A 25545-nucleotide genomic window follows, 5' to 3' on the forward strand; every position below is an offset into this window, starting at 1 on the left:
TTTGACTGCAGCACTAAAGGACTGTTGCATGTCAGTCTTCCTACTCCTTCATCATCTCCCAGAGCTTCTTCAAACTCACCTCCATTGACTTGGTGATGCCATCCAACGATCTCATCCACTGTAGTAACTTTGTCCTGCTGCTTTCAGTCTTTCCCACCATCAGGGTATTTTCTAATGAGTCAGCTCCTTGCATCAGGTGGCCAAAGTATTGGAGTGTCAACTTCAGCATCATTCCTTCCCAATAAATATTCAGGACTGATTTCCTTTAGGATGGATTGGTTGGAACTCCTTGCAGTCCAAGGGACTCTCAAGAGTCTTCTCCAACACCACAGTTCAAAAGCATCAATTCTTCAGTGCTCAACCTTCTTTACAGTCCAATTCTCACATCCATACACGACTACTGGAAAAACCATAGCTTTGACTAGATGGACCTTTGTAGGCAAAGTAATGTTTCTGCTTTTTAATTAGCTGTCTAGGTTGGTTATTGCTTTTCTTCCAAGGAGCAAGTCTTTTTTAATTTCATGGCTGTAGTCACTATGTGCAGAGATATTGGAGCCCAAGAAAATAAAGTCTGTCACTGTGTTCATTGTTGCCTCATCTATTTGCTGTGAAGTTATGGGTCAGGATGCCCTGATCTTAATTTTTTGAATGTTGAGTTTTAAGCCAGCTTTTTCACTCTCTTCTTTCATCTTCATCAAGAGACTCTTCAGTTCCTCTTTGCTTTTTACCATAAGGGTGGTATCATCTGCATATATGAGGTTATTGATACTTCTCCCTGCAGTCTTGATTCCAGCTTGTGCTTCATCCAGCCTGGCTTTTCACATGATGTATTCTGCATAAAATAAGCATGGTGACAGTATACAGCCTTGATGTACTCCTTTCCCACTTTTGAACCAGCCCATTGTTCCATGTCCAGTTCTAACAGTTGCTTCTTGATCTGCATACATAATTCTTAGGAGGCAGGTAAGGAGGTCTGGTATTCCCATCTCTTTAAGAAATTTCCATAGTTGGTAGTGATCCACACTGTCAAACACTTTAGCATAGTCAGTGACGTAGAAGTACATGTTCTGGAATTCTCTTGTGTTTTCTGTAATCCAACAGATGTTGGCAATTTGATCTGTGGTTTCTCTGCCTTTTCTAAATTCTGCTCGGACATTTAGAAGTTCTGCTTCATGTATTGTTGAATCCTAGCTTGGAGATCTTGAGCATTACCTTGCTAATGTGTGAAATGAGTACAATTGTGTGGTAGTTTGAACATTCTTTGGCATTGGCTTTCTTTGTGATTGGAATGCAAACTGACCTTTTCCAGTCCTGTGGCCAATGCTGAGTTTTCCAAATTTGCTGGCGTATTGAGTGCAGCGCTTTCACAGTGTCATCTTTTAGGATTTGAAATAGCTAAGTCAGAGTTCCATCACTCACCTCCACTAGCTCTATTTGTAGTGATGCTTTTTAAGGCTCAATGGACTTCCCAGTCCAGGATATCTGACTCTAGGTGAGTGATCACACCATCATGGTTATCTGGGTTATGAAGATCTTTTTTGTTTAGTTCTCCTGTGTATTCTTGCCATCTCTTTTTAATATCTCTGCTTCTGTTAGATCCATACCGTTTCTGTCCTTGATTGTGCCCATCTTTGCATGAAATATTCCCTTGGTATCTCTAATTTTCTTGAAGAGATCTCTAGTCTTTCCCATTCTATTGTTTTCCTCTATTTCTTCGCATTGATCACTTAGGAAGGCTTTCTTATCTCTCCTTGCTATTCTTTAGAACTCTGCTTTCAGATGGGCATATCTTTCCTTTTCTCCTTTACCTTTTGCATCTTTTTTCTTTTCTCAGCTATCTGTAAGGCCTCCTCAGACAACCATTTTGCCTTTTTGCATTTCTTTTTCTTGGGGATGGTCTTGATCACCACCTCCTGTACAGTGTTACCAACCTCCATCCATAGTTCTTCAGGCACTCTATCAGATCTAATCCCTTGAATTTATTTGTCACTTCCACTATATAATCGTAATGGATTTGATTTAGATCATACCTGCATGGTCGAGTGGTTTTCCCTATTTTCTTCAATTTAAGTCTGAATTTTGCCATAAAAAATTCATAATCTGAGCCACAGTCAGCTCCTGGTCTTGTTTATGCTGATGTATAGAGTTTTTCTATGGACCACAGACTTGTCTAACTCAATGAAACTATGAGCTATGCCATGTAGCGCCACCCAAGATGGACGGGTCTTGGTGGATAGTTCTAACAAAACAGGGTCCACTGGAAAAGGGAATGACAAACCACTTCAGTATTCTTGCCTTGAGAACCACATGAACAGTCTGAAAAGACAAAAAGGACACTGAAAGATGAACTCCCCAAGTCGGTAGGTGCCCAATATGCCAATGGAGATCAGTGGAGAAATAACTCCAGAAAGAATGAAGAGAGGGACCGAAAGCAAAAACAACACCCAGTTATGGATGTGACTGGTGAGGGAAATAAAGTCTGATGCTGTAAAGAGCAATATTGCATAAAAACCTGAAATTTTAGGTCCATGAATCAAGGCAAATTGGAAATGATCAAACAGGAGATGGCAAGAGTGAACATCGACATCTTAGGAATTAGTAAACTTATATGGACTGGAATGGGTGAATTTAACTCAGTATTATATCAACTACTGTGGGCAAGAATCCCTTAGAAGAAATGGAGTAGCCATCATAGTCAACAAAAGAGCCCAAAATGCAGTACTTGTATGCAATCTCAAAAATAACAGAATGATCTCTGTTCATTTCCAAGGCAAACCATTCAGTATCACAGTAATCCAAGTCTAGACCCCAACGAGTAATGCTGAAGAAGCTGAAGTGGAATGGTTCTATGAAGACCTACAAGACCTTATAGAACTAACACCCAAAAAAGATGTCATTTTCATTATAGGGGACTAGAATGCAAAAGTAGGAAGTCAAGAGATACCTGGAATAACAGGCAAATTTGGCCTTGGAATACAAAATGAAGCAGAGTGAAGGATAACAGTTTTGCCAATAGAATGCACCAATCATAGCAAACACCCTCTTCAACAACACAAGAGAAGTCTGTACACATGGACATCAGCAGATGGTCAACACCAAAATCAGATTGATTATATCCTTTGCAGCCAAAGATGGAGAAGCTCTATACAGTCAGCAAACACAAGACCAGGAGCTGACTATCGCTCAGATCATGAAATCCTTATTGCCAAATTCAGACTTAAATTGAAGAAAGCAGGGAAAACCACTCGACCATGCAGATATGACCTAAATCAAATCCATTGCGATTATACAGTGGAAGTGACAAATAGATTCAAGGGATTAGATCTGATAGACAGAGTTCCTGAAGAACTACGGATGTAGGTTGGTAACACTGTACAGGAGGTGGTGATCAAGACCATCCCCAAGAAAAGGAAATGCAAAAAGGCAAAATGGGGACTTCCCTGGTGGTTCAGTGGTTGAGACTCCGAGCTGCCAGTGCAAAAAGGCAAAATGGTTGTCTGAGGAGGCCTTACAGATAGCTGAGAAAAGAAAAGACGTGAAAAGTAAAGGAGAAAAGGAAAGATATACCCATTTGAATGCAGAGTTCCAAAGAATAGCAAGTAGAGATAAGAAAGTCTTCTTCAGTGATCAGTGCAAAGAAATAGAGGAAAACACAGAATGGGAAAGACTAGAAATCTCTTCAAGAAAATTAGAGATACCAAGGGAACATTTCATGCAATGATGGGCACAATAAAGGACAGAAATGGTATGGACCTAACAGAAACAGAAGATAATAAGAGATGGCATGAATACACAGAACTATTCAAAAAAGATCTTCATAACCCAGATAACTACGATGGTGTGATCACTCATGTAGAGCCAGACATCCTAGAGTACGAAGTCAAGTGGGCCTTAGGAAGCATCAATAGGAGCAAAGTAAGTGGAGGTGATGAAATTCCAATTGAGCTATTTCAGATCCTAAAATATGATGCTGTGAAAGTGCTGCAGTCAATATGCCAGCAAATTTGGAAAACTCAGAAGTGGACACAGGGCTGGAAAAGGTCAGTTTTCATTCCAATCCCAAAGAAAGGCAATACCAAAAAATGCTGAAACTACCGCACAATTGCACTGATCTCACATGCTAGCCAAATAATGCTCAAAATTCTCCAAGCCAGGCTTCAACAGTACCTGAACCGTGAACTTCCAGATGTTCAAGCTGGATTTAGAAAAGGCAGAGGAACCAGAGATCAAATTAGCTGCATCCGTTGGATCATCGAAAAAGCAGGAGAGTTCCAGGAAAACTTCTACTTCTGCTTTATTGAGTACTCTAAAGCCTTTGACTGTGTGGATCACAACAAACTGGAAAATTCTTCAAGAGATGGGAATACCAGACCACTTTACCTACCTCCTGAGAAATCTGTATGCAGGTCAAGAAGCAACAGTTAGAACCGAACATGGAACAACAGACTGGTTCTACATCAGGAAAGGAGTACGTCACGGCTTGTATTGTCACCCTGCTTAACTTATATGCAGAGTACATCATGCGAAATGCCGGGTAGATGAAGCACAAGCTGAAATCAAGATTGCCGCGAGAAATATCAATAACCTCAGATATGCAGATGATACCACCCATAGGGCAGAAAGCAAAGAAGAACTAAAGAGCTCTTGAAAGTGAAAGAGGAGAGTGAAAAGGTTGTCTTAAAACTCAACATTCAGAAAACTAAGATTATGGCATCTCATCCCATCACTTCATGGCAAATAGATGGGGAAACAATGGAAACTGTGACAGACTATTTTGGGGCCCTCCAAAATCACTGCAGATGGTAATTGCAGCCATGAAATTAAAAGATGCTTGTTCCTTGGAAGAAAAGCTATGACCACCTAGACAGCATATTAAAAACCAGAGAGATTGCTTTGCTGACAAAGGACCATCTAGTCAAAGCTACGATTTTTCCAGTAGTCATGTATGGATATGAGAGTTGGACTATAAAGAAAGCTGAGCACCAAAGAATTGATGGTTTTGAATAGTGGTGTTGGAGAATTCTTTTGAGAGACCTTGGACAGGAAGGAGATCCAACCAATCATTCCTAAAGGAAATCAGTCCTGATTATTCGTTGGAAGGACTGATGCTGAACCTGAAACTCCAGTACTTTGGCCACCTGATGGAAAAAACTGACTCATTGGAAAAGACCCTGATACTGGGAAAGATTGAAGTCAGGAGGAGAAGGATGTGATAGAGGATCAGATGGTTGGATGGCATCATTGATTCTAGGGATATGAGTTTGAGTAAGCTTCGGCAGTTGATGATGGCCAGGGAATCCTGGTGTATTGATGTTCATGGGGTCGCAAAGAGTTGGGCACAACTGAGTGACTGAACTGAACTGAATCGAGAACTTCTCTCCATCTCTGACTACAAAGAATATAATCAGTCCGATTTAGGTATTGGCCATCGGATAATGTCCATGTGTAAAGTCGTCTCTTGTGTTGTTGGAAGAGGGTGTGTGCTATGACCAGGGCATTCTCTTGGCAAACCTCTGTTAGCCTGTGCCCTGCTTCATTTTGTACTCCAAGGACAAATTTGCCTGTTACTCCAGGTATCTCTTGACTTCCAAGATGTGATGATTTATCTAATGAATATAGATTTATGACATAATATTGGGACTGTTGGTATATAATACTGTAGGGGGCCTAGAAAATACCAAGCTCAGTAAATTCTTAATCCGATTTTCTGGTGATGGTTGGACGTATATGCCCTCCCTGTAGTCTGGCCTCGGTAATGGTGGTAATGGCGATGTCCTTCAAAAGGACTCACGGTGGTATGCCTGCATTCCAGGACTGTTGTCTTCAGTGCCCCTTGCCCCGTAGTAGGCCCCTGCTGACCCGCACTTCTGCAGGAGATACTCACACACTCAGAGGCAAGTTTGGCTCAGTGTCTTGTGGGGCTCACTGCACCTTTTTGTAGGACCTGTTGCGCACAAAGTTTTATTTGCACGTCTCTAGTGGGTATGAGGTTTGATTCTAAATTCGATTTTTCCTCTCCTACCATCTTGTTGGGACTTCTCCTTTGCTGTTGGACGTGGGATATCTTTTTTTGGTGGGATCCACTATTTTCCTGTTGATAGTTAATCAGTGGCTAGTTGCAGTTTTGGTGTTCTTGCAGGAGAAGATGAGCGCATGTCCTTCTCTGCCATCTTAGGAGCTATATAATAACTGTTATATCACCATTCTATTTAATAGACATTCAACTAACAGGTCATAGAAAATGGGTCCTGATTACCATTAATTTAAAATTTGAACTTGCACAAGTTATTTCATCTCTTTTTGCCCATTTTCTCATCTCTAAATTGTGTGGTAATATCTATTCTATCTACAACTCTATTTTGTGTAGGCTATTAAAGCTGGAGAGATGTATTGGCCATGGTGAAGGATAAATTGTATAGCGGAGGTAAAGACAAGGGGGTAAAGACAATAGAAAGTGGAAGAGAGTATATTTTGTAAAAGTTTATGTGCAAAAATACTTCAAACCATTGATTTAATGAAGGAAAAGTGAGTACAAATATTGAAATTGTCAGTGTAGGCACTACCTTAATGGGAAGGTGAGTGGGAGGGGCCAGAAGTGTCGCTCAAGAAGTACAAGTAGCTCTGTTGTAGATGAGAGGAGTGAGGTAAAGGGCTCCTTTGTGGTGCTGCTGCATGTGGGGTGGGGGGGATGTCCAGACTAGACAGCCTCTGGAGGATGGGGAGTTTAGGGTGAAGCATAACCACAAGGTGGTGCCTTTGTCTAGTTAAGCAGATGACCCATGCTAAATGTTGATGAAGATTTTATTTTTTTTTTTTGACTTTTTTTTTTTTTTTGATGAAGATTTTAAAAGAACTGGGTAGAAAATTTCCATAACTATCAAGGGAGGTATTTGAGATATTATGATATTATTACAATTGAGATATTATGAGGCAGACATGAATAATTCAGTTATCTGTAATAGAGAATAATGTGTGTGATGCCCTGAATCAAAGGTCATTGTGCTTCCAATACTGTCAGCTTTACTTTTTTTCTTCTACTCTCCTTTCCACAGTGACCTCAGCAGGCATTGCTGAGGCTTATCTAGCTAATTTTGTGATTTTTATATTTGTGATTTTAAACTTTGAGCAGAGTGTGGACCATTTTCAGGACTCATTTCTCTTCCTAGGTATCTAAAAAGTAAGCAGTAACAAGGTGTGTATCTATCCCAGGCATATTCATGCATCCTCAAACAGTATTGTTTGCTGGAGAGCACCATGGTAGGGAGAGAGGTCAGGCATCCCCCAGTTAGGAGAGGCCACTTGTCCCTCACTGAGTGATCCTTCCTGTGTAGTTATTAAACTGTGGGACTCCCTGTATTAGTTAGGAATCTCCAGAGAAACAGAACCAATAGATTGTATGTGTACATATATATATATTGTAAGAAATTGGCTCACGTGTTTATGAAGGCTGGCAAGTCCAAGTCCACAGCATGGGTTGGCACACTTGAGACCTGGCAGACTTGAGACCCAGAAGAGCTGGTGGTGCAGCTTCAGTCCAAAGGTCAGCAGTCAGAGACCCAGGAAAGCCAGTGGTTCAGATGAAATCCATAGACAGGCTGCTGAAGAATTCTTTTTTGCTCAGGGAGGCCAGTCTTTTCACTCTATGCAGGCTGTCAACTGAATGGATGAGGCCCACCCACATTATGAAAGGCAGTCTGCTTACATGGAGTTCACTGATTTAAAATTTCTCTTTTCCAAAACACCCTCCATGTTGATACATAGAATTAACTCCCTCACCCCTGCCATGGAATGTGCTAAAGCAAGGCCTCCTTAGAGGATGTTGGGAGCTCTGTTCCATCCTTAGAACTCCTTTCAAATTCAGTTTTAACTAAACACATTAGGTAGATATCTTATAACCTGTTAAATCAAATTAATGGATGAGAGAGCACTTAAAAATTGTGAAGCAGTTTACAAATGCAAGGAATTTAGGGAAGTGGTGAGTGTAGAGGGTGTGGGTAGAGGTTAGCATAATTGGGTGGATTGCCACCTGTTGTGAGGGTTATAGGTTGGCAAGAGAACAATAAACCTTTCTTTTTGTGACTGGACTGCACATAATCATCCCCAGTGCAGTGAGGCCTTCTTAGAACCTTCTCTTAGGTCTACAGGAAAATCCCATTTTCATTCTGTGGGAGAGCATCTAGGGCGGGACCTGGGAATTCTGGCTCTGTTAATCAGCCATTGCATTCCCGCCTACTGTCAACTGCTACTGACCCTCCCGAGGACTCCTTGTGATGCTGTTCGAGCATGGGATTGGACAGATGAAAAATATAATTTCTTTACATAGCAGCTACCTTTTGAGCCATTTTATCTCATAAATCTTGGAAGAAAATAAAACAGATGCAGTGATTATGTTGCTGTTCATTCTGACAGAGTAACCACAGTTTTAATTCTCTAGTCAGTTTGGGACAGCATTTTGTACATAGTTGCTTAATAAATATTTTGTTTGGAAGAAATCTTATTCTGTTTCTGTGTTCATTCTCTTTTCTCTTAACGTCTGATTTTTCCACAGCTCACATTTGAATCCCTGTGGGTAACCTAACCCTTCTCCAAGGGATCTTCCTGATCCAGGAATCGAACTGGGGTTTCCTGCATTGCAGGTGGATTCTTTCCCAACTGAGCTACCAGGGAAGCTCTAACCAGATCTTATCATTTTTTAGGAGACGTTAAATAAATAGAATTATATCTACTCTTTCAGTTCAGTTCAGTTCAGTCGCTCAGTCGTGTCTGATTCTTTGCGACGCCATGGACTACAACACATCAGTCTTGCCTGTCCATCACCAACTCCTGGAGCTTGCTCAAACTCATGTCAATCGAGTTGATGATGCCATCCAACATCTAATCCTCTGTAGTCCCCTTCTCCTGCCTTCAGTCTTTCCCAGCATCAGGGTCTTTTCCTTTGAGTCAATTCTTTGCATCAGGTGGTCAAAGTATTGGAGCTTCAGCTCTAGCATCAGTCCTTCCAATGAATGTTCAGGGTTGATTTCCTTTAGGATGGACTGGTTGGATCTCCTTGCAGTCCTAGGGACTCTCAAGAGTCTTCTCCAACACCACAGTTCCGAAGCATCAGTTCTTCGGCGCTTAGCTCTCTTTATGGTCCAGCTCTCACATCTGTACATGACTACTGGAAAAACCATAGCTTTGACTAGATGGACCTTTGTTGGCAAAGTAATGTTCCTGCTTTTTAATATGCTGTCTACTCCTTCAGGAATTTTTAAATGATCCAGTTTATCTCAATATCACAGTGGAAATAAAGTGCTTAACATTAACTGCTGTGTACCTTAATACTTTTTAACATGGAGTACTTTTTTATGACTTAAATCTTTCATTTTAGTTTGCAGAATAAGCCTTTCTTTAGTTTCACTTGCAGCAATGGTAGTGTTGTTATCTTCCCATGAACTCTTACAACAAAATATTCATTAATTAAAAATAGCTGCCCGATACAGGAAACAGCTCATATATAGCAAGCAGCTCCTGACACTGTTCTAAAAACAGACCTGAGCTGCTTGTGTGCAAAGAAGAATAAGCACTGAAAACTCGTGAACTAATTCAGGTAAAAACATGCTTTGTTTTCAGAAGAATCTGTGTGTCTTTATTTTAATGTTTTTTTGATTGTAAGAGTCATTTGTGCTTGCTGTTAAAATAAATTTAAAAAATCTCAGATGTTATAGCAGAGACTGAAAGGGAAATCCCAACCCAAATTGTGCTGTTTAGTCTGATGACTCTAAGAAATTCTTTTCTATGCATATATAACAATATTACTTATTTTTAAAGTGGAGTTATATATTTTTTTCAATTTGGTTTTTCACTTATATTAGAAATTTTCCACATCAAATCTTTTAAAATCCTCTTCCTTTTTTTTTAATTATCTCATTTAAGGCAGCATAGTATTTATAGCTTTATAGCTGTACTACAGTTTGTTAAACGAGTTCCCTATTAATAGGCTTCTGAGTTGATACTCTTTTAATTTTTTTTTTCCTTGAAAGTTATTGTTTTTAGGGTAGATGCACTCGTAATTGAACAAATTTACCAAATGTAATTTATTGATAGTGTTGGATGTTGAGAGTTTACTATGTGACTAGAACTCTTCTAAGCACTGTTCTATGAAACTTAAAATAATAATACTACCATCTTTTGAAGAATTTACCTTTATTGTTCCTGTTCTCAAGATGCAGAAAGTCTCCAACCTCCCTGTATGCCATCATAGTCATCCACAGGATGGACTGGAATCAGGGTGATGGCTCAGATGTTTGAGGGCCCTTTAAGTCCAAAGGAGCTAAGCAGAGGGCAGCCGTGGCATCAGCACAGGAGAAAGCAGAGCTTGTAGTTTCTCATTGGAGATACTGATGGTAAAAATCTTGCTGTCTGCTATCACAGCAGGCTTTGGAAGACCTGCCACCTTCACTCTTGTGACTGTGCCTTGAGAATTCCTTGGCTGTTACCACAGATTGTTTGGTGTCTGTGTATTTTCCCCTGCTGATTTCCGAATTCCTATTGGAATTTACCTGATAAGCAGGGCCTTTCCTCAGTTTTGTGTGTACCCCTCGTATGCCTTGCTAAGATCTCCTTCCCTGTCTAGTCCTCCCTAATGTATAGGTGCTTATTGTTTTCTACTGAATGGAAACGCTAAAGTTTTTGTCCTTATTAGTGACAGACTCTAAGATCTGTCCGTAAATAGACTCTAAAAAAATTTTTTCTTAGACTTAGAAGGTATGTTTTATTTGTTTAAATAACTGTTAAATTGACCCTAGGTATAATATATACATTTTTTAATTGGAGTATTGTTTATTTAAAATGTTGTGTTATACATTATATGTATATTGGGTTGGCCAAAAGTTCTTTCAGGGTTTTCGTAACATCTTATTGGAAAAACCCAAATGAACTTTTTGGCCAACACAATAATATTCTTTTTCAGATTTGTTTCCCTCATAGGTTATTGCAAAATATTGAGTATAGTTTCCTGTGCTATGTGGTAGGTCCTTGTTGGTTATCTATTTTATATATACTAGTGGTATACGTTAATCCCAAGTTCCTAATTTATCCTCCCCTTCTTTCCCCTTTGCTAACCATAAGTTTGTTTTCCACGTCTGTGCGTATATTTCTGTTTTGTATATAAGTTCATTTGTATCTTTTTGTTGTTGTTGTTGTTGTTGTTGTTAGATTCTACATATGAGATATCATATGATATTTGTCTTTGGCTTGTTTCACTTAGCATGATAACCTCTAGGTCTGTCCATGTTGGACATTAAATTTTTAGAACAAAAAGTTTTCGCTGCATTTCTTCATAATTATCTAGCCTTTTATGATTAGAGAGAAGTGACATTTAATATACCACTGAAAGAAACCCGTGTTTTGGTTATTATTGAAGTGTAATAAACCACTCCAAAACTCAGTAGCTTAAAGCAGCAGTTTGTTATCTTGTGATTCAGTGGGTTGACCAGGCAATTTTGTTTTCATGTCCTGTCAGCTGGCTACTGGAATGGCTATAGTCCTCTGAGGTTTGGGTAGGAGCTCAGCTGGGACCCATGGCTGCTTAGGTCACCTGTGGTGTCTGGGTTCCAAAATGGAAGAAATAGGTGTTGCCGAGCCAAATAAGATCTGGGCCCACAATTGGTACTGCATGATTTCTGCCCTATTCTAAGTGGTCTAAAGCAGTAATGGGCTCTGTCCAGAGTCAATGTGGGAAGAGTCTCTACAAGGACATGAGTACCTAGAAGTGTGTACATGGAATATTAGAATCACTGGTTTAAAGGAAAAAGTCTATGAGGAACCTAAAATCTTTATGAGGGATCAACAAAGGATCATACAGTCACATCCTCAAGGCCACATTGTACTGGCAGTGCAGGATTTGATCTTTGCCCTGAACCATTTCTTACTTTGAGCTTAGTTTTTGCTAAGATGCTGAAATGAGCAATGGTTTTGTTTTTGAACCCGCCAAATGCGACGCCTTTATATTTCCTCTAAATTCTGTTTGAAAAGGAACCAGACAGTTCCTTTTTTAGTTTTTCTCACTACAGAAGCAGTTAAAATGAGCCAGTTGATACTTTCAGCATTCTTCCTTGAATTTTACTTAGGCAGATCATGAGCTCATTAGGTACCATTTCCACCTTCCACATCACTGCTTGCATTGATTTGCTGATTGTTTTCACAGTACATAACTTGGGTCCCTTTTCTTTAGGCATCAGTAACATTTCTTCACTTTTTCAAATCTTTATTAGCAGTCTCCTCAAAACTCTTCCAGCTTCTGCCCATCACTTGGATCCAAAGCTGGTACACATTTTAGGTTTTTGTTGCAGTAGAACCCCACTTCTGGTACCAAATTTTCTTTCAGTTATCTATCTATTGATATATAACAGATCAACCTCCAAATTTAGTGGCTTAAGACAGTAATGGCTTTTCTACTCACAAGTTTGGGATTTGGCAGGGTTTTTATAAGGACAGCTTACCTTATCTCAAGGTCGTATGCTATCAGCAGAGGCAGCTTGATTAGAGCTTTTAGGAGTTACTTTCAGGATAGCTCACTTTCTAGTGGCAAGTAGGTCCCGTTATCTGGGCCTTTCTTCTTTTCTCTGTGGGCCTTTCTCATTCCTGTTGCTGTTTGGACCTGCTCATAGCATGGCAGCTGGACTCTAAAAGGAAGGAAGGAGAAGTTGCCAGGCCTCTTAAGATTTAGCCCAGAATTAGTACAATATCATTTCTGCCTTTTTCCTTTGGACAGTCATAGGCCCAACCCAGAAGCAAGGAGGTGGCAAAATAGACCCCACCTATTGGTGGATTGTTGGTGGGAGTAGTGACAGAATTTTAGCTATCATGACTCTACTGTTGGGTTTTTTTTTTTTTTTTTTAATAGTACTGAAGAGGCACTCTTGGCTCGAGTTATGAGATAGTAAAAAGTAATTGTTTGTTCTTTGAAGTAAGATTGTAAGCTCTGGAAGAAGGTTAAAAGAAAACTTTTATATATAAAAAGCATTTTGATATCTGTCAATTTTAAATGTTATAATTTGGTGGGCAAAAGTCATCTTGGGGGTAAAATTAATTTTTAAATTTCTCATCAACAGGATAATATTCTCAAGCACTCCTGGTATGCAGATTTGTATGTGACAAGGATGTCTGAATGCACTTATGTATCTTATTTGGTTTTAACACTGGTCTGTTTATTTTTAGTAAAGGTTGTCCTATATGTTAACAGATGGAGAGAAATAGTCTCATTCCAGAGATTCCTCTTCTTAAAATAGGGAGTAGGTGCTGTTTAAGATTGTGTACAGTGAAAGGTGGACTCTGGATGCTTTGTTAAAGTGATTGTGGTAAAGCAGAGGGTAAGTAATAGAGTGAAAGGATCCCAAGGTTCTTTCGTTTGGAACTTTTGTGTGCAGCTCTTTCCATATTGGCAAGAGAAGACAAAACAGATGATGGTAGCAGAAGCTGCACTACCTTTTGCTTATTCACCCAAATCATCCTTTAGGTTAGCTAATGCAGACTAGTAAAATCACTTACTGAAGTTGTTAAAGACTTACATTAGTAAATTTTCCCCTAGGTGGCACAGTGGTAAAGAATCTGCCTGCCAATGCAGGAGACGCAAGAGATAGACATTCACTCCTTAGGTCGGAAAGAGTAGGAAATGACAACCCTGGAATAGGAAATGGCAACCCACTCCAGTATTCTTGCCTGGAAAATTCCATGGACAGAGGAGCCTGGCAGGCTACAGTCCACGGGGTCGCAAAGAGTCAGACACAGCTGAGTGACTGAGCACATGCATACAATCCAATTTTGGGCTATAAAAAAAATCTAAATTAATGTTCTATTATAATAGTGATTTTAAAGAGTTTAATTATATCTTATAGCTTTAAAATTCATACGCTTTTGTTGTTGTTCAGTTGCTCAGTTGTGTTTGACCTTTGCAGCCCCATGGACTGAAGCATGCCAGGCTTCCCTGTCCTTCACTATCTCCTGGAGTTTGCTCAAATACATGTCAGTGATACTATCCAATCATCTCATACTCTGTTGCCCCCTTCTCCTCCTGCCCTCAATCTTTCCCAGCATCAGGGTCTTTTCCAATGAGTCAGTTCTTCGCATCAGGTGACTGAAATATTGAAGCTTCAGCTTCAGCATTAGTCCTTTCAAAGAATATTCAAACTGATTTCCTTTAGGATTAACTGGTTTGATCTCCTTGCAGTCCAAGGGACTCTCAAGAGTCTTCTCCAACGCCACAATTCAAAAGCATCAATTCTTCAGCACTCAGCCTTCTTTATGGTCCATCTCTCACATCCATACATGACTACTGGAAAAACTATAGCTTTGACTAGATGGACCTTTGTAGGCAAAGTAATGTTTCTATTTTTTAATATGCTGTCTAAGTTGGTCATAGCTTTTCTTCTAAGGATCAAGTGTGTTTTCATTTCATGGCTGCAGTCACCATCTTCAGTGATTTTGGAGTCCAAGAAAATAAAGCCTGTCACTGTTTTCATTGTTTCCTCATCTATTTGCCATGAAGTGATGGGACCGGATGCCATGATCTTAGTTTTCTGAGTGTTGAGTTTTAAGCCAACTTTTTCCCTCATAGATTCTAACTGGTAAATTAAATCTTTGAGCTTTAATTCCTATTCTTAGCTTTGATTTCATACTTTTGAGTTTGGTTATATGTTATCTTGATAACACTGAGAAGTTGTTAAATACTGAAATAATTTGAGCATGTTTTCTTTAATTGTATATAAAAATGTTTGAGGCAGCACTGGTTTCCCTAACTTGCTTTTGGTTTTACTCTTCCCCAGTAGTTATCAAGTGTGACTAGCAATTTGCTTCCTTTTTTTCCTCTCTCTTCCTGGTTCATCTGTTGATGTTTTTCTTCTTTATTCTCCTCATACCCTACAAAGTCTGGTAGAATGACATATTTAGGAGTGAATGTGTATTGTGGATGAGATGATTATTATACATGTATTTATGGTTCTGTATGAGGAATCCTTCTAGCTTCTTCTTGACACTCTTCATGCAGTGTCAAACTTCTTTGGGATGATACCATTACCAGCAGTTTAGAAAATGTTACCTATGCTCTTCGATTTTAGGAAGTATTATCTTCTGTTTCTCTACAAAGTAACTTACCATTTGTTTTGTGTTATCCTAGTACCTTAGTACCTATCAATTCACCAAGCAGTTAGTGTGTCTGTGAACCAATAAAACATTCTAGGGACTTACAGGTGAATAGGAAGTGCTCATGGTCATTTGTTCCTTAGTCTCAAGTCTTCAAATTCTTCCTTCTCAGTCAACTTTGAAAGCTGGATGTCGATTTCCAAAGGCTTGGGTTAGACACTGGTAGAATGTTGATGGGAGGTAGGTAGGAAGGTCGCTGAGTTATTTTTGTACTCTTCCACCTTCACAACTATAGTTTATTCATCATTAAATAAGACCTTATTTATTTCAGGGTTTATACACCTACGGTAATCTCACTATTTTTTAACTCAATTGTTAATGTATTTTTGTATGTATTTAAAAATTGTTCTCTATTTCCTTTGTATAGGTACATAAGTTCCTGATTACCTTCCAGGTATTTTCACAGAATACTCATTTCTGGGCTAGATAATTTTAATCGCCTTCAGATTTCTTGTATCTCTTTCCCCCATAGCTTTAGTAAATTTTCCAAATGGTTACATACACTTATATTCAATAGAATTATTTTTTCCACTTGACCTGCACTCCAAAGATACCTATATAGCAAAATTCATAAAGCCTTTTCAACCACGAACTCTTCAAAAAAATAAAATAATTTAATGTAGGACTTGGAAGAGACTTTGAAATTATATAATTTAGAGCCTTCATCTTATACAGTTTTTGCATACATAATACACAGGTATGATGATTCATAGAATAAATATAATAATCCAAAAAAGGGAAGACAGTGCTGCATGTTATTGGAGGATATTTTATATCTGTTTTATGCCTCTAGTCTACTCTTTTTATTGTTTTAATTGCAAAATACCATGTTGTGCCCTTTCATTTCTTTGTAAATTATATAAAGCCAGTCTTTCAGCCAAATATACTTATTCCCGCAGTGGATTTATTTGTTATATTTGTGTTACTCTTGATTTTTAACTCTGTTAGCCAAAATTATTTTGACTCCTAAAATTTACTTGGACTACCACTTTTTATTTTGGTAGCATTTACAAACTGTTTCTAGTTCATCATTTGACTTGCTTTTAAAAGATATACCCAGGAAATCTATAAATTGCTGCTGATGAAATCAATGGTCTATATAAATGGAGAGACATATACTGTGTTCATGGTCTGGAAGACTCTCAGTATCGTAAAGATGATGATCTCCCAAATTAATATACAGGTTTAACAATTTTTCCCAAGACTCTCAGAGAATTTGTGTAGGTATGAATAAGGTTATTCTGAAATTTACACGGGAAGACAAAGTGACCAGAATACCCAAAACAGTTTAGATAAAGAAGAGTAATGTTGAGAAAATTACTTGATCTAATTTTAAAACATTATGTGGCTATAGTAATCAACTCTGTGGTTGCCAGAGGGACAAGTAGATTAATGCAACAGAATAGAGAACTTAGAAATAGCCCCATACAGGTACAGCCAGCTGATTTTTGACAAAGTTTCAAAAGTAATATAGTTTGTCTTTTCAGCAAATGATGCTTGAGTAGTTGGATAGGTATAGACAAAAACAAAAAAACTAAACCTTATAATATGACTCTAAATTAATTCAAAATAGATAATCAATTTAAATGTAAAACATAAAAAACTGTAAAAATTTAAAAAGACAACATAGGAGAAAATCTTCAGGACCTGGGTTTGGTAAAAAGTTATTAGCAGTATATACCCAGAGAAAACCATAATTCAAAAAGATAAATGCACCCCAATGTTTATTGCAGCACTGTTTACAATAGCCAGGACATAGACACAGCCTAAATGTTCATCAACAAAGAAATGGATAAAGAAGATTTGGTACATATATGCAATGGAATATTACTCAGCCATAAAAAAAATCAAGATAATGCCATTTGAAGCAACATGAATGATACTAGAGATTGTCATACTGAGTGAAGTAAGACACAGAAAGACAAACATATATGATCGTGCTTATATGTGGATTCTTAAAAAAGGTATAAATGAACTTATTTACAAAACAGTATTAGAGTCCCAGATGTAGAAAACAAGCTTACAGTTATCAAGGGATGGACGGGGAGGGATAAATTGGGAGATTGGGATCAATCTATATACACTACTGTATATAAGATTGATAACTTGTAAGAACCTATTGTATAGCACAGGGAACTCTACTCAATACTCTGTAATGGCCTGTATGGGAAAACAGTCTAGAAAAGGGTGGAGATATATATATATATATATATATATATATAACTGATTACTTTGCTGTATACCTGAAACTAACACGTTATAAATCAACTGTACTTCAATAAAGAATTTTTTTTAAGTTATTAGTCACGTGACCCAAAAGCATGACTAGTAAAAGAAAGGATTGATGAAATTTCATCAAAATTTAAAACTTTTGTCTGTTAAAAGGGTGATGAGAGAAGCTGTAGACTGGAAAAATATTTTGAAGCCCTATATTTGACAAAGGATCCTCTCTAAAATATGTAAAGAACTCTCAAAACTCAACAGTAAAACAACCCAAACAATCTAATTAGAAAATGGGCAAACAACATTAAAAAAAAAAAATCCACAGATGATGAGTGAAAATAAGCACATGTGGACACTCATCGTATAATCTAGCATCTGCACTTTGGAACATTTATTGCAGAGAAATGAGGACTTAGATCTACACTAAAACCTGTGCAAGATGTTCATAGTTTTATTTATTGTAATAGTCCAAACTGTGAATATCCTCATGTTCATTAACATGAATGGCTAAGTTAACTATGGAATATCCACAGTATGGAATTCAACAAAGAAGTAAAAAGGAACATTCTCTTGATGCATATAAGAAGTTGAATGGAGCTCAAAGGGTATTATGCTAAGTGAAAAAAAGCCAGTCTCAAAAAGTCACATACTGTGCGATTCCACTTAACAGTGCATTCTGTAAACGACAGCATGTTATGTAGAATAGATTAGTGGCTACCAGGGGTTAGAGAAGGTAGGGAGAAGGGTGTTCTCCTTATGTTCACCCTATAAAGGGGTGGCATGAGGGAGCTCTTCATAATGATGGAAATTGTTCAGTATCTTCATTGTAGTAGAGGTTACACAAGTCTATACAAGTGATAAAATGGCATAGAACTGAACATACACATTGTACAAATGTCAGTTTCCTGGTTTTGATATTGTACTATAGGTATATTGTATGACATAATGATTAGGGGAAATTAGGTCTCTTTGTACTATTTTTGTAACTTCCTGTGAGTCAATAATTACTTCAAAATAAAAGTTATAAGCTTTATATATTTTGTTAAAAAAAATACACACACATACACCCAAGCTTTAGAACTGTGTGTCCACTAGCCACAGATTGCTTTTAAAACTAAAATTAGCTAAAATAAGATTTTAGTTCCTTGATCACACATTACTTGATCATACAAGTCATGTTTCAAATCTCATATAGCTACTTTATACTATAACACAAATATAAAACATTTCCATCAATAACAGAAAGTTCAGTTGGTACTACTGCTTTAGACAAAACAGTGATGCCAGGTGCCATACATGTGAACATCTACACATTTCTTAGTAAACTATCTTAAGTTTATAGGTAAAAAAAATAGTATGTACCAGTAAAATTTAAAAAGAAAAAGGTAGATTTAATATGACACTTTTAAAAGCTATCAGTTTTTGAGGTTATATCCCATACTTTAATAAGAAAGGGAAATGAAACATTTGCTTCATGTTTGAAATAGGAATAGATTGTTTTCCTTTATCTGCCAAGGCAGTTGTGGTTTCTTTTCATACTACAGTATAGAATATATTGGCAATGGCCAAAATAGAAGGGCTGGACAGGTAGGGGAAATAAGCATCAACAGAAAAAGTATTTTAAGTATCCCATATCTTTTGTTATTTTCTGTCACTTGGTGACCAGTTTACCAATGGTGGCTCACTGTTGCAGAGGAAGCGTGATTTAGTGACCAGACCTTAAACCAGAATTCTATTTCTGGCTCAAAGTGACCTTGAGGAAGTGACTCTTCTCTTTCTCATAACTAATGAGCAAAATGAAAACTGACTGTTGCTCTGCTGGACTATAGGATAAGTTATTCTAGAATGATTCTAATGTTTTAAGGTAGGTATAAAATGCTTCACTTTATAAGTAGATTAGATACAAAGTTTTGAGGAGTTTAGTAATGGGAAGAGTTACATGAAGTAAAAAGAGGAAGTTTACTTTACCAGACATGAACATTTTTAAGCTTTGAGTTTGAGGGACACAGGGGTAAAAGTTTTTCTTATTCTTTCTGAAGTTAGAAATTTGGGGAAAACTTTGGGAGAATGGCAGGCAGTGTGCATTTTAGAGATCATATTTTTTTTTTTTCAACTTTTTATTTTGTATTAGAGTTTAGCCAATTAACAATGTTGTGATAGTTTCAGGTGGACAGCAAAGGGACATCGCCATACATATTCATGTACCATTCTCCCCCAAACTTCCCTCCCATCCAGGCTGCCACATAACATTGAGCAGGGTTCCCTACACTATACGAAAAGTCCTTGTTGGTTATTTATTTAAAATATGGCATGTTTATTAAAATATATGCTATACAGATAATCCTTATTGGTTTTTTGCTTAAAATACAGCATCATCTCATGCCGATCCAAAACTCTAATAACTCTTCCTCTCATCCTTCTCCCTAGGAACCATAAGTTTATTCTCTAAGTTTGTGAGTCTATTTCTGTTTTGTAGATAAGTTCATTTGTATCATTTCTTTTTAGATTGCACGTATAAGGGATATCATACGATATTTTTGCTTCTCTGTCAACTTATTTCACTCATGACAGTCTCTAGGTCCATCAGTGTTGCTGCAAGTGATATTATTTCATTCTTTTAAATGGATGAGTAATATTCCATTGTATATGTGTGCCACATCTTTATCCATTCCTCTGTTGATGGACATTTAGGTTGCTTCCATGTCTTAGCTGTTGCAAAGAGTGCTGCAATGAACATTGGGGTGCATGCCATACTGGGTGAATCATGAACTGACATGAAGATTACTGGGAGAAATATCAACAACCTCAGATATGCAGATGATACCACTCTAATGGCAGAAAGCAAAGAGGAACTAAAGAGCCTCTTGAATGCTAAGTTGCTTCAGTTGTATCCAGCTCTGTGCGACCCCATGGACTGTAGCCCACCAGGCTCCTCTGTCCATGGGATTTTCCAGGCAAGAGTAATTGGAGTGGGTTGCCAATCCCTTCTCCAGGGGATCTTTCTGACCCAGGAATCAAGTTCAGGTTTTGAAGTTAAAAAGTCCAAGGTTTGAATTTCAGCTCTGCCATATAATTTCATCACCTAATACAGTGGGGTTAATTAATGCCTTTTTGTTAGGGTTGTTATGAGAAGGATGCAAAATAATACACAGGTGTAATTACTAATGATAATATTAATTTTACCAAGACATGGAATGGAATGATTGTGGTGTTAAGAGCAGATAAATAGCTTTGCCCTTTTTTTTTATGAAGACTTATTTTTAGCCACGTAATAATGGTTTTTTTCTTTTTTGAGGGGGTTACTAATTTTAGCTTTATAACAAATTGGTTGATACTATGATTCTTAAAGTTGTTCTCAATTTATTATATGAATGAATTAATTAAAATCACTTGATTTAAAGTCAAGAGGTATAAATCTATTTTTATAAAAACTGGCAGACCAAAGTATAAACAGAAAACTAAGGGGAAAGAAAGCACATATGTATGAAATTTTATTTCAGTACAATCCCTGTAACAGATTTCTAGAGCTATATTCACATAATATCTGAATAAACAATGAAAAAGTTTAGCTAATTATAAAGATATTAAAAATCTACAATGTACAATGTCAAATAATCAGAAAATATTCCATAATTTTTCTTTTTCTTTGCCTGCCAAACTGCTAAAATGTTGAAAAAGAAGACATCAAGAACCAGAGCCAGCATACTTATTTGGATACTTCCAGCCCTGGTACACTGTAGCAGGGCAGAACAGGTCCAGTTTCAGCCAGTAGTTCACTGGCATGTGGTCAGTTTGAAGTTTCCTGCTGTGCTCTTCTGAGCTAGAGAGAAGGAACCAGAAATGCTGACATCCTTATTTGACTTCATCACTTATGCCTGAACACATACACCAACACTTCCTGTGCAAAACCTGCCCTGACTCTGCAGAGGACACTCTCAGCCCTCAACTGACCTGGGTGGGGGTGCTGGCACAGGTTGGTGAAATTTGGAAAGTGTTAGCCATTGGATACTTCTTCACACCATATGAACGTGCCATGTCTCATTATTATACCTTTCATTTCATAGAAATAAGCTTTCAGAGCTTGCAATGAAAGCTTGCAATAACAACATTCATTGACAGTAAGGGATTGTTGCAGGCCAGTTATTAACTCTCAAAACTACCACCCCGCGAAAGCATGTTTAAGAAAGACCTAATTTAGAAATAAAATGCCATGGAAATTGAACTGAAAAAAGCCTATCAGAATGTCTGAAATGTATATATCTTGTCTCTTTAATATCAATATGTCTATATCTGGCCTTAATACTTTTGATCTCAGTTTTCTTATCCGTACAAAGGTAGGATTTCTAAATTTCTAAGGGTTTGTAATTTTAGTGTGTGTTTCTCCAAGTAGTTTTCTCCATGTTTTGTTTTATTCTACCTATCAAAATTTCCTCAAATACTGTCAAGTACTTTAAGGTAGTACATGATTTTCAATTCTTTCAGAAACACAATAATTTGAAGAAGTGATGTTATAAAGTTGTTCTGAGCCTAGATTATTGTAGTTTGATTCTGACTATACCATCTAAATATCACATGAAAGGGAAATTAATGTCACTATGTAAATGTTAAATACATGTGATGATAAACCTTAGATGTTTTGAGAAGTCTGTGGTATACATTACCTAAAACATTAATTTTGATTAGTAGTTTTATCTTATAAGCATGACAAGGATGGGAAATTTGCTCATTGGTGCCTCTTGTTTAAAATTCTAATTTTTTTTTTTTCAATGAAGTCATTTGGGATTGCTAGTAACCTAGGAAGAGATAAAAGACTTGTTTTGGGGGAGATGGACATGGTTTTGCTATTCAGCATTTCTTATGATCCTTTTTTTCTTATGACCATGAAAAAAAATTCTGAAATTCTTTAAGACCTAGTTCTCAAGGATAGTTTGTAAATTTAAAGACTATAACTGCAATTAAATCACATGTAGTTGGCCCCATCCTTCCCATTTTGCCTCAGCGTTCTAGAGTTCTCTCACTACATTTTGAAATACCTTGTGGAATTTTGAAATTCATTACTTGCGTAGTTCTTTGAGGCTGCCTCGGTGGTGGAAGGAGTTGTGAAACATAGCTCTGCACTTCCCCTTAGTTAGTTCGTTACCCTGTCGAGCAGAAGATGTGTGCGTGACTGGTGTCTAAATGCAGAATACCTATCGATTTTACCCACAAACTGTAGATCCCGATAGTCCCTCCACAAGCAGGAATTAAGAATGATTAATCAGAAGAAAAAAAAAGGCACTGCTGGATGTTATTTGAAAGGAATTCTTTATGGGGGGCTGTGAGTATTGTTTTTACAGTTTCTATTTTTAAAATATTTTAGTTTAAAAACATTTGAACTTTTTGAGTATGCAAAGTATATGAGTAGATAAAGTAATTGGTATTTATCTCTTTGTTTACTACCAAATTATAAGTAATTTGTATCATTATTGAAAAATTATCCTGCCTCTTGTTTAGAATGGCTTCATGCTGTGATTTTAACCCAGAGGTACAGTTTTTCTTATTTTCATGGCCCAAGAACAGTTACTTGAGGTAATGACACTTCTTCCTGTGGATTTGCAGCACAGCAGTGTTCTCTGAGAGCAGTGAAAGTGAACTGTGCTAAGTGCGATCAGTGTTGCCCTGTCTTAGCTGAGTCTTTATTGTAGCCTCATTCCTCCTATTTCTATTTTCTATTTCTACTCCTTCCATTTCTAATATGTAAAAGCTACACTTCAGCAGGTTTCTTAGAATTTATTTATGCATTTAATATTCTCTCAGTATCAATTATTTGAGGATAAAATTCTCTCTACTTCTAAAACATCAGCAAGGTGCATTGGTAATACATCAAGGTTAAGGATTTCTTTAAATTACCTATGATTTATTGGTCTCCAAAGTCTAGTTGACTTGCCTAGATCCTCCTAGCATTGTGGCTTTAATGTTCTCAGGGTCTTTTCTGTTTAACTGAAAAACCATGTTAAGTGAATGTTTTATTCAGAAAAAAAACATTTTAAAACATATTTTTTATTTGTAATAAGGAGAAGGAAAATAAGCATTTGGGTGTGACTACTGATAACATTTTGATGTGTTCTTCCCTTTTGTATCTGTTGTTTGGTAAAACTGAGGTCATAATTTACATGGATTTTTAAAAATCATTCTTTCCCCTTTCCAAGTAACATTAAATATTTCACATTACAAAACTTCTTAGTAAAAATTCAACAGCTGTATGATATTCTGTTAAAAAGGAGTACTTTAGTTAGCATGTACTCTATTGTTGGATATTTAACATCTTTAGAGATTTTGGACTATAAATCAGAGAACATTACCATTTTTTAAAGACTATCTTTGCAAGATGACTTGGGGGAAAAATCCCATTGTATTTGTTTTTTCTTAATTTTATTTATTTATTTATCTCTGTCTTGGGTCTTCGTTGTGGTGTTCAGCCTTCTCTAGTAGCGGTTCATGGGCATAGTTTTCCCCGGGCATGTGGGATCTTAGTTTCCCCATCGGGATCAAAGCTGTGTGCCTTGCATTGGAAGGTGAATTCTTTATCGTTGGACCACTGAGGAAGTCCCCTCCCATTGTATTTGTATTCCTGATTTAAGACATTAATAATGCTGTACCTTAGAGTTGTTTTTTAATTAATTTATTTGGTTTTTTAATGTATTATTTTTGGCTGTGCTAGATCTTTGTTGCTGTGCATGTCATGGACTTTCTCTAGTTGTGGCGAGTGGAGTCTACTCCTTAGTTGCGTTAAACAGGCTTCTTGTTACGGTGGTTTCAATTGTTGCAGAGCACAGGCTCTAGGTACATGGGCTTCAGTAGTTGTGGTGCTTGGGCTTAGTTGCCCTGCTGCATGTGGGATCTTCCCAGATGAGGGATCAAACCTGAGTGCTCTGCATTGGCAGACAGATTCTTAACCACTGGACCACCAGTGGTCCTTAGACCACTTAGAACTTAAGGACAAGCATTGAATTAGGATTTTAAGCAAATGTGTTGGATTCCATGTTTGTTTAAACTTATGAATCACACATTTAAAAAACTTTTACTTCTGTGCGTCAGGCAGCCTGTGTGCTAGCTATTTTTCAAATGTGGATGACATTGCTTTCTTCGTGGACTGGGATTTATAGAATATTTGCAAATGATCATTGGTGAACACTGAAAGAGAACTTCCTTAACCAAAGCAGGTTCTTTTATGCCACAAGCTTCATGTGAATGGAAAACTAAATCTATGCATAGAACACTTGGGCTATGAAAATACTAGTGCCAGGAAAAACACGGATTTACAAGACTTCAGCCAAAGCCTTTGGTTTTTCCTTGTTTCACTAGCTTAGAAATGGCCTGGCCTGAGCTTCTCCCAATAATTCAGCCACAGAGAAAGAAAAAGCTTGTTGTTTTTCATTCCCATTGTGTAGAGGCCCCTATGTCACAGACTTGCACCAGCATGGAGTACTGACCTACCTTGTGGAATGAATAGAACTGAATTTAGAGTAACTTAAAGTAACAGAGTAACGTAATGTTCTTTAATGTGTCTTCTACTTAAAACTTTATAGGCATGATGATAAATTTTAATAGAATATAAATAGCAAGAGTAATATGAATATACAATCAAAATATGAAAGTTTGGAGTGTTTTTCTTCAAGTAATTGTTTTGGATTGGAATATTTGATTTCCAGATTATAGGGGGTTTATTTTTTCTTTATACTGCTTCTGCATCCATCTTGCTAGGTTAGATGGTAATATAAGTTAACACAGGGCTTCCCAGGTGACACTAGTGGTAAAGAACCTGCCTGGCCGTGCAGGAGAGTAAGAGATGTGGGTTCAGTCCCTGGGTCAGAAAGATACCCTGGAGGAGGGCATAGCAATCCACTCCAGTATTCTTACCCGGAGAATCCCATGGACAGAGGAGCCTGGCAGGCTGCAGTCCATAGGATCTCACAGAGTCGGACATGACTGAAGGCTACTTAACATGCATAAAATACCCGACTTTTCTTCATAAATGAGTAAAATTTTAGTGAACATCTATTACACTTAGAAATAGTCATTTCTCCTAATTTTTATTGTAACTTTAAAATTTAGGATTTTTTTGCTATTAAATACCAGGTTTTATATATATAGATACATATA

The 25545-nt window shown here is 37.4% G+C and overlaps 1 protein-coding gene across 3 annotated transcripts in view; it reads left to right on the forward strand.

The window, feature by feature from the left end:
* FGD4 (FYVE, RhoGEF and PH domain containing 4) overlaps positions 1 to 25545 on the forward strand; it is a 236590-nt gene that overhangs the window by 61029 nt on the left and 150016 nt on the right. Inside the window, exon 1 of one of the 3 annotated variants that reach the window (XM_043881497.1) lies at positions 22553 to 22720. The exons of the other annotated variants lie outside the window; for them this stretch is intronic. Coding sequence (XP_043737432.1) covers positions 22711 to 22720 — 10 coding nt within the window. The 5' untranslated portion in view covers positions 22553 to 22710. Of the gene's footprint in view, positions 1 to 22552; positions 22721 to 25545 lie in introns of those variants that run through there. 3 annotated transcript variants of the gene reach the window in all.

Source organism: Cervus elaphus, chromosome 22 (assembly GCF_910594005.1).
Source record: "Cervus elaphus chromosome 22, mCerEla1.1, whole genome shotgun sequence".
In the NCBI taxonomy this organism is placed as follows: domain Eukaryota; kingdom Metazoa; phylum Chordata; class Mammalia; order Artiodactyla; family Cervidae; genus Cervus; species Cervus elaphus.